General features: G+C 37.8%; 2 protein-coding genes across 2 annotated transcripts in view; one reads left to right on the plus strand and one right to left on the minus strand.

The window, feature by feature from the left end:
• Positions 1–14474, minus strand: part of LOC134751438 (uncharacterized) — a 365741-nt gene that overhangs the window by 231394 nt on the left and 119873 nt on the right. The gene's annotated exons all lie outside the window — the stretch shown is intronic.
• On the plus strand, positions 1028–12416 carry LOC134751476 (nuclear factor interleukin-3-regulated protein). Its single transcript, XM_063686878.1, has 2 exons — positions 1028–1255; positions 10266–12416. The coding sequence occupies exon 2, from the start codon at positions 10311–10313 to the stop codon at positions 11403–11405; it is 1095 nt and encodes a 364-aa protein (XP_063542948.1). The 5' UTR covers positions 1028–1255; positions 10266–10310; the 3' UTR covers positions 11406–12416.

A 14474-nucleotide genomic window follows, 5' to 3' on the forward strand; every position in this document is an offset into this window, starting at 1 on the left:
GTTCTAATCTCCTGGTACATTTACGTTAAACTATACTTTTATATTAACGTTAACGTGTTTTAAACAACCGTTATAAAATTATGGTTATAGAGCTACCATATCGTTTTGTTCAATATAACGGCGATTTTACGAGCATTTGTAAATTATTTAAAATAAATCTAAGATATCGAGCTCTGCTCTCTACGAGTAGTTAACGGATTTTCTCTAATGGTAGTTTACGTACCATACGTACCATAGTTTTTTACCCCCTGCATTAGGTAGATTGATATAAAATTGGGCGATGTTAAAAAATAAAATAAACAAAAAATATTTTATTTAAATTCTACAAAAAAAATATATAAAATAGAAATTTAAATTATTCCAAAAAGAATTTTAAGTTCCTATATTGTAAATTTTATTAGACACTTGTTTCTGAGACTTTAATAAAAAAATCTCGTAAACTTGTATGATTGGGACAAATACCCCGAAATTCTACAACCACAATGATGACAGTCGCTTTGGGTTTCAGTGATAATGCTTTACTCTCCCAAACAAGTACTTAAAACAAATCTATTAAACTACAATATCTAGCTTTTTGGCTCAGTTTGAAATTTATATGTTTGTATAGGTAACTATGACAGTAACGTTTCATAACAAAGCGCAATAAAATGAGCTCACTGTTAATTAATTACGTATTAAATTTCTAATTGCTTTTTAATTAAACTTACAGATCAAATTTATTTTTTTACAAAATCATTGTATTTACTTAAACTAACCGCATAAAAATTGATAACATTTATTTACTTACCTTAGTTTGCAACATAGGTAATTTGCAATATCGCAAAAACATTGACTAAACTGCCAAAACCCAACCTACCGAACCTTATCATTAAAAAAAAACAAATGACTCAAAAAATCCGATGCTCATCACAGTGATTACTGTACGTTACGTAAATATAACGCACACCTCCACATTTACTACTACAGCCGCGATTACCCACACAAGGAAAGCGCGCGCAAGTGTGCGAGCCAGCCGCCGACTCGGCCGACCCCACTACAATATTCAGTCGTTCGCTAGACACCGCAGAAGCAACACGTATCCCTCGTTCCAAGAGCTATACTAGTGCCCATATCGTATTGTGAATGTGGATTTGAAGTGAAAAATACTTTGTTATTACTGAAAACTGTGAACCAGCCAGTGTCCTTTAAGTGGATTATGCAATTGTTCCCACTGTTTGGATAGTACCAGAGGACTTTTGATACCGCAAATATTTTTGTAAGTATTTTTTTAGTTTGTATAATTTGCAAAAAAATATTTTTTACATGCAAAATTCGGAATGATGGTTACAAAACGGTTGCAAACAATTAATTACTGCTACCATGATTAGTAAAATAAAAGAAAAAATTCTAACAAGAATTTCTTTTATTAATTTTTTTTGACGTATACAAAAAAGTTGAAATACTTAGAAACTACTAAAAGTCGGATAAAAAACATTCCATTTGTCTTGCAAAACAAATTTTCGCAAAAAATAATTTAACCGCGTCTAACGAATTTTCTCACGATCAGCTTCCAAGAAAATTAAATCTTATTAAAATAAATGACTAATAAAAGTCTGAGTCAGAATTTCCTGGTCGAAATCTGACTTCATCGGGCGAGTCAATGACTCCGTCGAATTATTGTTTACTCACGCCTTGCCAAGATCGTCCCAAACGTAACGTATCTTTCGTATTGAGTGAATTGCAAAAAAATTGCACGTAGTCAAAAGTTGATTCCATTGTAGCCATTTCTATTTAACCTATGTGCATGAAAGTGTGTTAGAGATACTTATAATATGTATGAATTAAGTACAATAAAAAAAACAACACAATGCAATATACATGGTTAATTTTCGTAACACAAAGAATCAATTAACTTAAGACTAATCACAGCTTCTTAACTACGCTTAATTATGTACAATTTTTGCAATACACTATTCGCCAGAACGTTCGCTGTTTCGATTCTACCGTGTTTTTGTCTGATAGCGTGTTTTCTGTTTTGCTTCCTCGCTTGTCACCTTTGTTGACGCAGAATGTTTACGCCGACGTTTAAATTGCGTTGTTCAATATACAATCATACATGATAAAGATAAAAAACATGCTGGCTAAATGGCTGATACAGTGTTAAAGTCGTTGCTTGATAATATCCATACTAATATTATAAATGCGAAAATGTGTCTGTCTGTCTGTCTGTTACCTCTTCACTAAACCGCTAAACCAATTTAGTTGAAATTTGGTATAGAGATAGTTTAAGTACCGGGGAAGGACACAGGGTAGTACACAATATTAAACAATCTTCACATATCACAACCAGCCAAGTGCATTAACTCAGCCAATATAAATTTTAACTCACAAAAATGACGGTAGATTTAAACCAGTAGCGACTAACGCTTTTTTTTTCGAATCCAACGGCTGCAACTCGAATTTCGAAAAGCGTAAATCGTGAAACAATCGATATCATTCGAAATTTGAAATAGGTTCGGTTAATTGTTGCGCGTCGGTGTCGCAAGCCGGCGCTGTCGCAAGCCATTGTCGCAAGTGGCAAGTGGTCCAAGGCCCGCGCATTCGCCTGCGGAAACTAGAATATGTCAAAAAAATTGCATACCGAGCTAACTAGCGTGGAAATGGTTTTACAGCAATAATGAATGCGTTTATACTTTTTCAATTGAAGCTATTGTCGGCTAGGCTTTTGGTTTATTTTAACAAAACTTTGTTAATGTCACAGTTGGATCTCCAAATAAGTAAAATAAAAAAATAAACTCCTTTTGGGATAATTAAACATGTCTGAGAGAAATTTTATGCCGCTATGTGAAGATTCTAAATATATTAATTAAATACTTATAAGCACAACAGCGGGAGTTGTGGAGATCAAGGGGAGAGGCCTTTGCCCAGCAGTGGGACACTTAAACGGGCTATTAAAAAAAATACTTATAGGATTATAAAAAAATACGAAATACAATATAAGCTAAATACTGTAATGATTTTTGTAGTTACTTTTGTACTTCGTTTGATTTTTTATGTAATTTGCGCATTTGAAGCGACAACAACAACACAAAAACATATCTCTTACAGTAATGTACTTACACACAAACGCTATAAATAAACTCGTATTAAAGATATAAACAGCGGCGCTAAATAATAAAATATAGAAAGGTGCATTCCGAACGAGTTATCTGCGTACAAGCCAAGCTTCAAAACAATGTCGATCGATTGACTAAAGGTCAGTACGGTCTATGTCACGGCATGACGCAACGGCCCTGTTGCACAACTCCCCGCAACCCAACACATATACTCCGCCTTAACTACGCCATTTCAAAATGTCCCAACTATAATCTAATGCGTTCGAAAATCAACTGTCCTCATTACTTACTAGAGTTTAGAATTAAAAGTTGAATTTAGAACACTGATTGTCTTTTGTTTCGAACGCAGTACGCGACATCATAACGCTCACTCAAAATGAATGCATTCTAAGGTAAACTGTCCTATCCACACGTTTAGCGTTTGAATTTCAGAACATGACTTCTTTTGTTTTACGCGAAGGCGTGTACCTGTCTAGAAGTTTGTTACTCGTCACAATTGAGTCATATCAATGACGAGCGACATGATAAACAAGTCTGTCTGTAAGTATTTTAATGATAAATTTTATTAGATGATGTAATCAGGAACTACTGGCAAGGCCGGCCGGAACTGCTGAGGTCGTATGCATTTTGATCCGGTACCTACACGGAAATGTAAGAAGATCAGTATTTGAAATAACCTTGTATGCAATTTAGAAATATTTTTTTACTCTTTTTGTGAAAGATAAATAACGCTCTCACTATGTACCTTTGCCTTGAGCTCTATGTAACTAATAGATGCTAAGTTATTAACGCTTAGATTTCATGATCTAATTAATGACATAACTCGAACAAAGTAACCTTCGTATCGAAGTAACCGAATCACGCAACAAAAACTCGGTATCATCAGGCTTACATAAGTACACTCGCGATAATTTCATTCGTGCGAGGACGAATGGAGATAACTTGACCTATTTTTTTATCTTGCATGTAACCTACATACACGCACGTGTACATTGCGACAATACGCGTTACGAAATTGGGCCGCTGAAATATTTATAATCTCTATTGAGTTTTATTGCCACTTTAAAAGATACGAACAAATTTGCGTTTTAACAGCCGAACATAGCGGCATCCATACAATCGATGATGCACTCTCATTTTAAAACGATATTCTGAAATAATATGAAATTTGATATGAACATTCAAATTACATGTTTTCTGACTATTTTTCGTTGCTAGAAATTTTAATACAAAGAAAGAGCGAGTTGAAATTTTACATATAAAACTTCGACCCGCTCTATTTTCTTTGTATAACAATTTTTAACAACGAAAACTAGTAGTAGACATAGATATATGTTATTTGAATGTTCCCGTCAAGTTTCATGTCATTAAAGTATGTCGTTTTAAAATTAAAGCGTAACTTCGGTTGTATGGGAGCGGCATTTTAGCGGAAGGTTCATGACTTAAGTATCGCCCCACTGCGAACGGCATCGCTGAAAGTGTGGGTAAATACAACACTTAAACTTTAACATTATCTGTTGACTCATAAATTACTTATGCCATCTAATGCTTTAGGTAATTCTGACGATTGTAAGTTACACCTATAACAGCAACAAAGAGATGAGTCAGGACTCATTAGGAACATGTCTGCTTGCGTAACTAGTTTAAATATCATTTCGAGGAATCTAGAACGGCTAAATAGGTTAAGTGTTTCTCAATACTTGTAATTAGCAGGTGTGGAGCAAGGTCACCCAAGTAGGACAGCGATAAGGAGGTAAATACTGAACAGAGATCCTCGGGAATATAGGAAGAACCCTGACACGAGTCCCGATTTAATTCATTGTTACACCACGGAGCCTTGACACCAAAGCATTATCGCAGCGACCGACAGAGGCCGTACCGAAATAAACTGATGTTGAATCAGGTCTTAACGCGAAAATCGGTCAAGTACACGCCGTGTACACGCCAAACTCCTTCGCAGGAATCGATATAGACATAACATCGGTTATGTAAGTCGGAAATCGCCATAAGTTGACATAGACAATGAGGAGCTGGCGCCGCAAGTGGAAACTAGATTACCTCATAATATTGTCTTCGGTTGCGATAGTTATCTATTCATGAAATAAAACTATCCCGTACCTTAGAGGATATGACCAAACGGAGACGCCTCGTCTGTAATTTTCTGTACAAAACAGTCTGCCGATTTTTGCGGGGGAGGGGCACGTCAAATGTATACGTAACGTCAAAATAGCCATGTCAGATAAACGTCAGTCCATACATTGTGTATGACCATTGGCCGCCTATTTTCGACAGATGGGAACTTATTAATGGCTACTCCGTTTTGTTAAATCCTCTAAGACCCGTGCGTTACGAACGCTGTAAAGGGTTCAAAACGTCGGGATGTCTTTAAATTCATTATACGCGATATAATCCGTAGATATAAATTATTTTATTTCATAGATTACCTCATCTGCTATTTTCTTATTTGCTTCCTTATAATCGTTTACTTATTTAATTAGCTCTGTACTTAAGCGGTATGATGGCTGCGGCCTACTTCGCTCGCAATCTTCGCAAGTGGAAAGTTACCGCTGTACTACTTTCTCTACTTTTTCCAAGATGGCGGACAGTCTAGTGTTTAAACGAAGGTCAAGCGCATTTATTGTTATTATAAACAGAGCCTTTTGTACTATAAACACAAACAAGCTGGTAACAAAAGGAATTATACAAAGAAACAATGCATTTTAAAACCATCTTTTACAAATTATCGATCCGATCGAATTATCGATAGTCCAAATCTAAATTAGTTCCTTAATTAAGTATGCTTGTATTTTAACGAAAAAGACGATGATTAAAAAAATCCTTATTTTATGAGCATATTATTCAGATTATTCGATTTTTAGTTTTTATTTAATACTTGGCAACTAGTCCAAATCAGTGAATTAAGACGCAATATTCGCGTTCAAGTACGCCTTCACAGATTTCCATATAAATATCACGTTTATTATTTTCCATCACGTTTTTCAGTTGGCCTCGTCATCACAAGTTTGTATTAACTACCAAACGACGATCTAAATACTCTAAAAGACTTGATTAATTTTAAAAGGGACCTTTTGAGGTATAGCTGTACCTCTTTTCAAAGCGATAAGAAGAAAATTCGCCTAAACCTACTCACGGTCAAGGACTTAGTTAATGAAATAAAAGGTCACGTTTGTGTTTACATAACGGCGCGCCCTAGAGTTACGTAAGGAAACGTGAGGAGTGCACGTGCCTGTTGTCGCCGCGTGACCTAGGTACACGTGTCCTGGCAACCTGGTCATTATTAGTGATTAGAGCATAGGTTTATGTAAGGTTCTAGTTATCTATCTGTATCTTTTTTTAAAACCAAGCGTATGGTTTCGTGGAGTTTATATCACAGTTTTTTTTTTATGTTACTATTAAAATCTTTTTGGAATGAATAATTTTTTTAACATTAATTAATTTCGTACCAAAAGATGCATAAATACTGCTAAGGTATCGATACAAAACGTGCAAGTTCTAAATTAAAAATTGCGTTAGCCACAAACCATTTAGGTCATGGACTACCAGTTAAATATAACTAATCTAACGCAATGTCCTGATTTTATTATCATCAGTTACAAAGAAATTGCGTATATAATTTGACATTATGAGCAATTCAAGATAAAACTCCACGTCTCTTCAACGTGGGGCATTACGAAACATAAATAGACTTGTTATTATTGTCTGATTACATTATTAGTGACATCATTAAACAAATTAATTGCTGACATGAACTTTAGTAACTATCGTTACGAGTTACGTAAACGGTTAACGATTAGATTACCGTTAAAATAAACATAATGACAGAGACCGATATGGGATGAAAATATTTTCAATATTATCATCGGGAGCTCCCAAAGGTCTCAACTCAAGATACTACTATAAACACATCGATGGAACTACATAATACCAACTACACGACACAGACCGATATGGGATGAAAAAAAATCGATTTTACCAAGATACAGACATAAACACATTGTTATTATGTAAATGGACCTTCAAACATTAAAACCTAATTGCGAAGTCGTGTTTTACCCAACGCCTTACTAAACTTAGCCTTGACGAAAATACATTAGAATCGCAGTGACGAAATAATAATAGCTGTGTCGTAACAGAATTACGGGGCCCGAAAAAACCGTAAACGTGTACCGTACGGTCCCAGATTCGGGTAACGGAAGAAAGTTTATTAGTAAACCAGTGTTGTGTAACCGTTAGTGTCGGCATTGACCGTGGTCGGCGGTTCAACAGTCGCGGACTGGCCGTGTGCCGCCGCCATTTAATAGGTTAACTTTTCGCGCGAAAAGATCCATAGATAATTTGACGTGTATGTTTTTTTTTCGAAATTGTATGTAGTTTAATACAGTATGAGGCAGTTCTTACAATGTTCTTAAAGCCTTGCGAAAATGGTAAAGGAATATTTGTTTTTGACCAAGTTAAAAATAATATGGAGCATAACCATATAAAATGTTAAAATTAAAGTAAGTCGTAGATCAAATATCAACACACTTTCTTTTTTCTTAAGTACAACTTAAAATAATCTAGTTAGCTAAAGGTTGCAATCAAATCAAATTAATTCATTTTACTTAACTAATAGATTTAACCATAAACACCGTGTTGTCATTTTTGGCACGTTAACAAGCCGTTAACCGGTCATAGAGATTTAAACTGTTTTTCTAACGGAATGGACCGTATTGGTTACTCATTGGTGCTAAGTAGTAACTGCTCATCGCAGTCTGCAGCAATTACAAAAAGTAACAAGTGTATACACAGCTTTATATCCGTGTGTTCTTCTTTTGACGCTGGTGTAACTGTGTGCCCCGAGGCGTAAATTCCGCAAGTACGGGATTTTTTTTTATCGAAAGCAAATGTCGGACGATTTACCGTTCGCGATAAACTTTATTAATTAATAAATTATTTCGATTAAAAAACATTTCTTTAGAATTTAAAATTCATGTTTGAATTTGGAATTGAAACCTATACTGTTTAAAGTCAATAACGGTCAAGTTTAAATGGAATATAAAGGGTTAAGCTATTTCGTTGTGCAAGTTTATTTTTATTTTTGTATTGTACTGATATATAATTTACGTTTAGTTAAATGTAATCCAATATTATGTACCTAATCTTGACATGTAAACAATTACCTTTATCAATAAAATTATGATTATGATTATCATGAAGCCAACGAATGCATTTCGCATTAATGAAGCAATATCTAGTGTTTATGCATTTAATTAAATAATAATTTTACCTAACTTTTTATTATCTCTTTAACTGTGATTAATAAAAAAAACTGTATTAATTAAAGTGACATTTCGAGTACAATGGCGCGCAATTAGAGTTGACTCGATTTGGAACAGTTAGGCATAACGGTTCGCAAGTGGGCCGCGAGTCAGCCCACTGACACCGATCCGACAACACGGTGCCGGTGAAAAAAAAAACTCGCGTTGTCTTTGACTCTGGTAAAGGGTGCGTTCAGTTACATCGGTTTGAGTTAATACTTTTAAAGTGAGAATTCAATAAAAGTAAAGTATGAGAAATCTAATAATTAAGTCGGTTAGCAAAATGTTATAAAATCACCACTAAAGAGTAATTGTTTAATCTAACATACTTACCTCTTTTATAGTTATAATATAAGCCTACTTAGTACTTTACATTTATCTATAGGTACTTGCCTTTTTTGTCTATATTGTATAAAACACAAAACGAATTAATATCAGATTAACAGTAACTTCAAATCGCTTCGCCATTAATACCCAATCCACGGTTGTGTAAGCCTAGTTTCCACGTATACATACAATACTATAATAACCCTAGTATCGTGTAGGTATAAATTTGTCAAATTATAAAGAAAGCAATCTTATTTAGGAGGATGAGTATATTTTAGCATTATGAGATACTTTAAAGAACACAGCCGCGTGATAGACTTTTTCCTTTTTTTAGTGCTGCCAACGTACTAGTTACAGGTTGGCGCGGGATTGTTTTAACATTTCCATAAAAAAACGGACGCGCGTAATCACACAATAGCCAATTATTGGTGATTCCATTGTTTTATTGGATAACGCCATCGATAAGCGTTTTGGTGTATCGTTTATACATCCTGCAGTTGTTTAAGAGTTCGTCTAAGCTAACATTGCACCGATTTGAATAGAACAAGATTAGGGAGTGTCATATTAACGACATATTTTCTATATGGCATTGCTACACTTTGCAGACTTAAGTTACCTTGTCCGTTTTAAGTGTAGTATATTTCTATTACATGTTTTAGTGAGAGCTGTTAAGGAAATAAGTGAAGGTCCTTAATGTGTATTTGTAAACTCATCTCCTGCTCACTTATTTCTGTTTGCTTTCCAAATAAATAAAATAAAATAAAAAGTTAGTCCAACTAGCAATGAAGCGCGTGTTCTTCAATAATTATGTGTCACAGATTATAGAATCAGGTGAGTTAGAGGTTAACGACACAAAATCAATCGATAATTGTAATATCGTTCGATCTGCGCACACGCTGCCGACAACGTGACTTGTTGCGACACCGGCGGAAACTGTAGTTTAGAGTTATCCACTTGTTCACATGGTTAGTGCTGTGCGGAGAAAATTAGGATCAGAAATATTCTCGATCTAAAAAAAGTCTAATTGCTGAAATACTCAATAAAATACGACTCAAATAGGTAAATAAACCTTTGTTAAAAGTGTGGTAAATAAACTGTGCAGACCGGATGTGAAATAACGTTATAAACTGAAATATGGGACAGCGACATGTGTAATACAGACGCGTTAATTTTGTAAGTTTCCTTCGTAACTTTCTCAACTTACAAAGAGCGTAATGCAATTGTTTCTTAAGTAGTTATTTACTCATAAACTTGAAGTGATGCGTTCAAATTGCACGATTTGATTCGGAAGTCTTGCTGAAAACGTAACCTTTAAATCGGTTTTGTGTAACAAAGGTTAGGAAATGCGATTTATTAATGAGGCTGAAGGAGTAAAGGTGTGTAGCAACTGGTTTCACAAGGAGCCACGTGCGGGCGAGGATCTTACGACAGCATTTTTGCAACGTTTTGTAACCATATTACCGCTGTAATAGCTGCTATTTAGACAAGTGCAACGTTGACTGATTTTTCGTTTCTGTTGTTGCAGGACCACATTGAAGATCCGTGCGGCCCAGGCTTAGTCCGCCGCAACATGGTCGCTGAGTTCATCCTGAGTCAGCAGCAGCTTCTGAGCTCCGCTCCGGCCCTTGGCCCCGCCCCGATGCCCCTCCGCGCGCCCCCTCAGGCCCGCGGGAGACTGTCCGTCTCCCCGCACTTTCCAATGGACCAGAACTCCAACGGTCCCTCGGGAGACCCTAACAACTACCCCTCAGACTACGATTACAAGAACCGCAAGGACTACTTCGGACAGCGCAAGCAAAGAGAATTCATTCCTGATAACAAGAAGGATGACGGCTACTGGGACCGCCGGCGCCGCAACAATGAGGCTGCCAAGCGCTCCCGCGAAAAACGCCGCTTCAACGATATGGTTCTCGAACAACGCGTCGTCGAACTGTCCAAGGAAAATCACGTACTCAAAGCGCAACTTGACGCCATTAAGGAAAAATACGGGATCTGCGGCGAAACCCTCATCAGCATCGATCAGGTGCTCGCAACCTTGCCAACATGTGACCAAGTTTTATGCGTGACGAAGAGGAGCAAGCTATCTAACAGCCCGATCTTCCCCGCTCCACCCCCGCCGCCACCTGCTTCCCTGCCGCCAGCATCTCCACCTTCCCCCGTAACCCAGCGCGCTCCCGAGCCATACCAGGAGCGACTCCCCGCCCCTGAATCGTACTACCCCCACCCCGCCCACTACGAGCCACCAGGCTCAGTCCTCAACCTCTCTAACCGCCGTCGCGCGCCGTCTCCTTACGAACTATCCTCCCTCTCTGGCTCCGGCGATGAGAACACCGAGCACTACGCCCCCGAAAACAATTGCTTGCCACTCAAACTGCGGCACAAGAGCCACCTTGGGGACAAAGACGTCGCCAGCGCCCTGCTATCCCTCCAGCACATCAAACAAGAGCCCGGTCCCCGGTCCTCACCATCCTGGGACGGTGAAGGTTCCAGCGACGAGCGTGACTCTGGTATTTCGTTGGGAGCGGAATACAGGCCTCAGCGTCCTGAGGACAGGCTCGGGGAAGAAGAAGATGCTCATCTCAAAGCAGAGCTCGCGCGGCTCGCAACGGAGGTCGCGACGCTTAAAAACATGATGCATCAGAACAAACGCACGCTGGAACACTGAGCGTTTACGTGCGCACGCGCCTGAACCGCGCCGCGCCAGTCGGACTACTCGTACAAACTCTTCTACCCTCCCCGTAGGTGAAGTTACCACGTTGTAAAGAGATTTATATATTTGTATGAAGCGCAGCTGCGGCGGTTTCCGCCTATAATCCTTCCTAGTAGATGTTGTGTCGATGTTTGTGTAGACGTAATCGGTTTGACTTTTCGACCAGATCAGACCTATCTACTCAGTGATAGATATAAACAAGTTGCATTTTTAGTGGTGAGCTATGTATATGTAATTAAAGTAAGAGTAGTAGATATGTTTCATCTTTTCGAAGACTCGCTAGCAGAATCGATGGCTAAAGACTATGTTCTTCTATGTTCTAGTTATAAGTTTGATCTAAGTAGTGTAAGTCCCAACAAGATAGTTATTTATAAACTTTTATTGTATAGTCTTTCTCAAATCGGAACGAGTTCCAAACCAAAAAACATGTCTGAGTAGCTGTCCTGAAATCGCTATTATATCTGTAAGATTGCCTACAGTTTTAAACCTATCCTATTATATCTCAGATTGTATTGAATCAGATTAAGATTACCAGTGCCTTTGACAATACATACCTACCTAAAATAGCTATCTAAAATTATATAATATTTTTGTACATTTATTAAAAAGCGATTTCACAACACCAATTGTAATACAAGTCAGTCTGGAAAATGTTTGCGACCGCTGATCTTTGCCTTGAAGGACGCAAAGCGTACATTTTGTATATTATAGAATAGTTGGTGGAGTCAGGGATCGTGAACATTTTCTAGGGCCACAGAGCTAATCGTATTGAATCCTAAGAAGGCTAGTTCAAGTATTGCAGTTCGTTTGTAAGTTACTCCTAGTATTGCCCTGAGGGCATGTGATAGGACTGAGAGGAGTAAAACTAAGTATTTATTTATTCGGACCGCGAATTAAAAATTTACAATTTATTATCTTTGTATAAGAAACACATACGATATGAATAAATTGTGTACATTACAATTATTTACTGATTTTATTTCCTTCCCTGCCCAAGAGAATAAAAAGCATAACTGCGAAGCATGTCCAATCTTGTTCTAATGCTTACAGAAACTCACTTGCTTACTTAATGTTTGTTCCTTTAATATACTCTATTAAAACAGAAATTATAATGGCAAAGGACAAAAATGGACGGTTTCTGGCATTGATTTTGACAAAAACTGCCAAAATATATGTACGAAATATAAGTATAACTACAATTTGAACTTTATCTGGGTTCTAATCCCAGAACTGTATAAGACCAGATACATAGGTATCTCAGACCTATATGTAGGCTGAATCTGCAAAATAAATATAAAATATTAGGCGTATTATAGCAGCGGTGCTTATTGCACAATAGGTATATAAATATGTGGCTTAAGTGGCTCCAGTAGGCCGAGCACATGATTGACACGACAGTATCTCGCCGCGAGATAGACTACCCGTCTTCTACTAACTGTATGTATTAAAGGGGGACGGGTAGTCTATGTCGCGGCGAGATACTCTCGCGCCAATCATGTGCTAGCCCGGCTGTGATGTTGCTTATGTCCATGGGCGACGATGACTGCTTCCCATCATGAGGCTCGTTTGCTATCACATTAAAAAAAAATTGAACAAACGTCATAGCATGACATCACACCATGCGTTATTAGTAAGAGACAAGGACGAGCGATTATATCGTGGTATCAAATCGTGCACGTTAAAAGCACGTCTGTTGTTTAAAAATACCGGCCAAGTATGAGTCGGACTCGCGCACGAAGGGATCTTTACCATTACGCAAAAAACGGCAAAAAATCACGTTTGTTGTATGGGAGCCCCACTTAAATATTGATTTTATTCTGTTTTTAGTATTTGTTGTTATAGCGGCAAAAGAAATACATCAACTGTGAAAATTTCAACTGTCTAGCTATCACGGTTCATGAGATACAGCCTAGTGACAGACGGACAGCGGAGTCTCAGTATAGGGTCTCGTTTTTACCCTTTGGGTACGGAACCCTAAAAATATCATGAAAATCAAAGATGCATTTACATTACACACAGACATAGTTATGTTACTTAAATATTCATGTCAAAGTTTCATGTTGTTTCAGCTGGTCGTATTAAAATGAGAGCGTAACTTTGATTGTATGGGAGCGCCTCTTTGGCGGAGGCTCAGTGAGGCTCTTAAATTTTAAATCTATTTTGCCACACTATGATAAACAATTGAGGAGTTTTGTATGGCTTTTACGATTGTAATATGTGAAATATCCGAAATGAAGTAACAGAAAAGTAATAAAAATATTGATGACTGTCTTTGGTAGTATTTAACTTAACTTTTAGTTACATCGACTGAATACATTTTGAAGATTATTTCATACAGATTAACACATTCACTGCCAACGTTTTATGGACCGCGAGCCAGGCGCAAATTTCGTCAGTCATCGCCTCCCGGGCGAAAACTCGTATAGCGGTTAACGGCTATGTATGATGAACCCTCGTGAACGTCAGCTGCCGCTCCGTTGGTGGGTTGAGGAATGGCAGCCACCGAAGCGCGTAACACGGTCTTTCCACCGCGATACAACCGGCTGACGATTTGTTTTATTAACAATAGCATCTAAACTATCATCTAACAAAGTATCAAACGGGAGGCGATGACGCCGATGACTGAAAAGAATTTTCTTTTTTACATGTTTATGTGACCAGCTGACGGTCTTTCCACAGCGATACAATCGGCTGACGATTTTGTTTATTTACAATAGCATCTGAACTATCATCTGACAAAGTATCAAGCGGGAGGCGATGACAAAAAAAAAATTATAGACTTTATTTGCTGCCATTCCTCAACCCACCAACGGAGCGGCAGCTGACGTTCACGAGGATTCATCATACATAGCAGTTAACCACTATACGAGTTTTCGCCCAGGAGGCGATTGGTCATGAAATCTGTTCCTGGCCCGCGGTCTATTAATAGCGTTACACACATAGCCGATTCTAGCGTTTGTCCGCTTTGTAGAGGAAAGCGAATACGAACAGAGCGCCCGCCTAGCGGGTTCCCGGCAATTAATG

This window comes from Cydia strobilella, chromosome 22 (genome assembly GCF_947568885.1).
Source record: "Cydia strobilella chromosome 22, ilCydStro3.1, whole genome shotgun sequence".
NCBI lineage: Eukaryota > Metazoa > Arthropoda > Insecta > Lepidoptera > Tortricidae > Cydia > Cydia strobilella.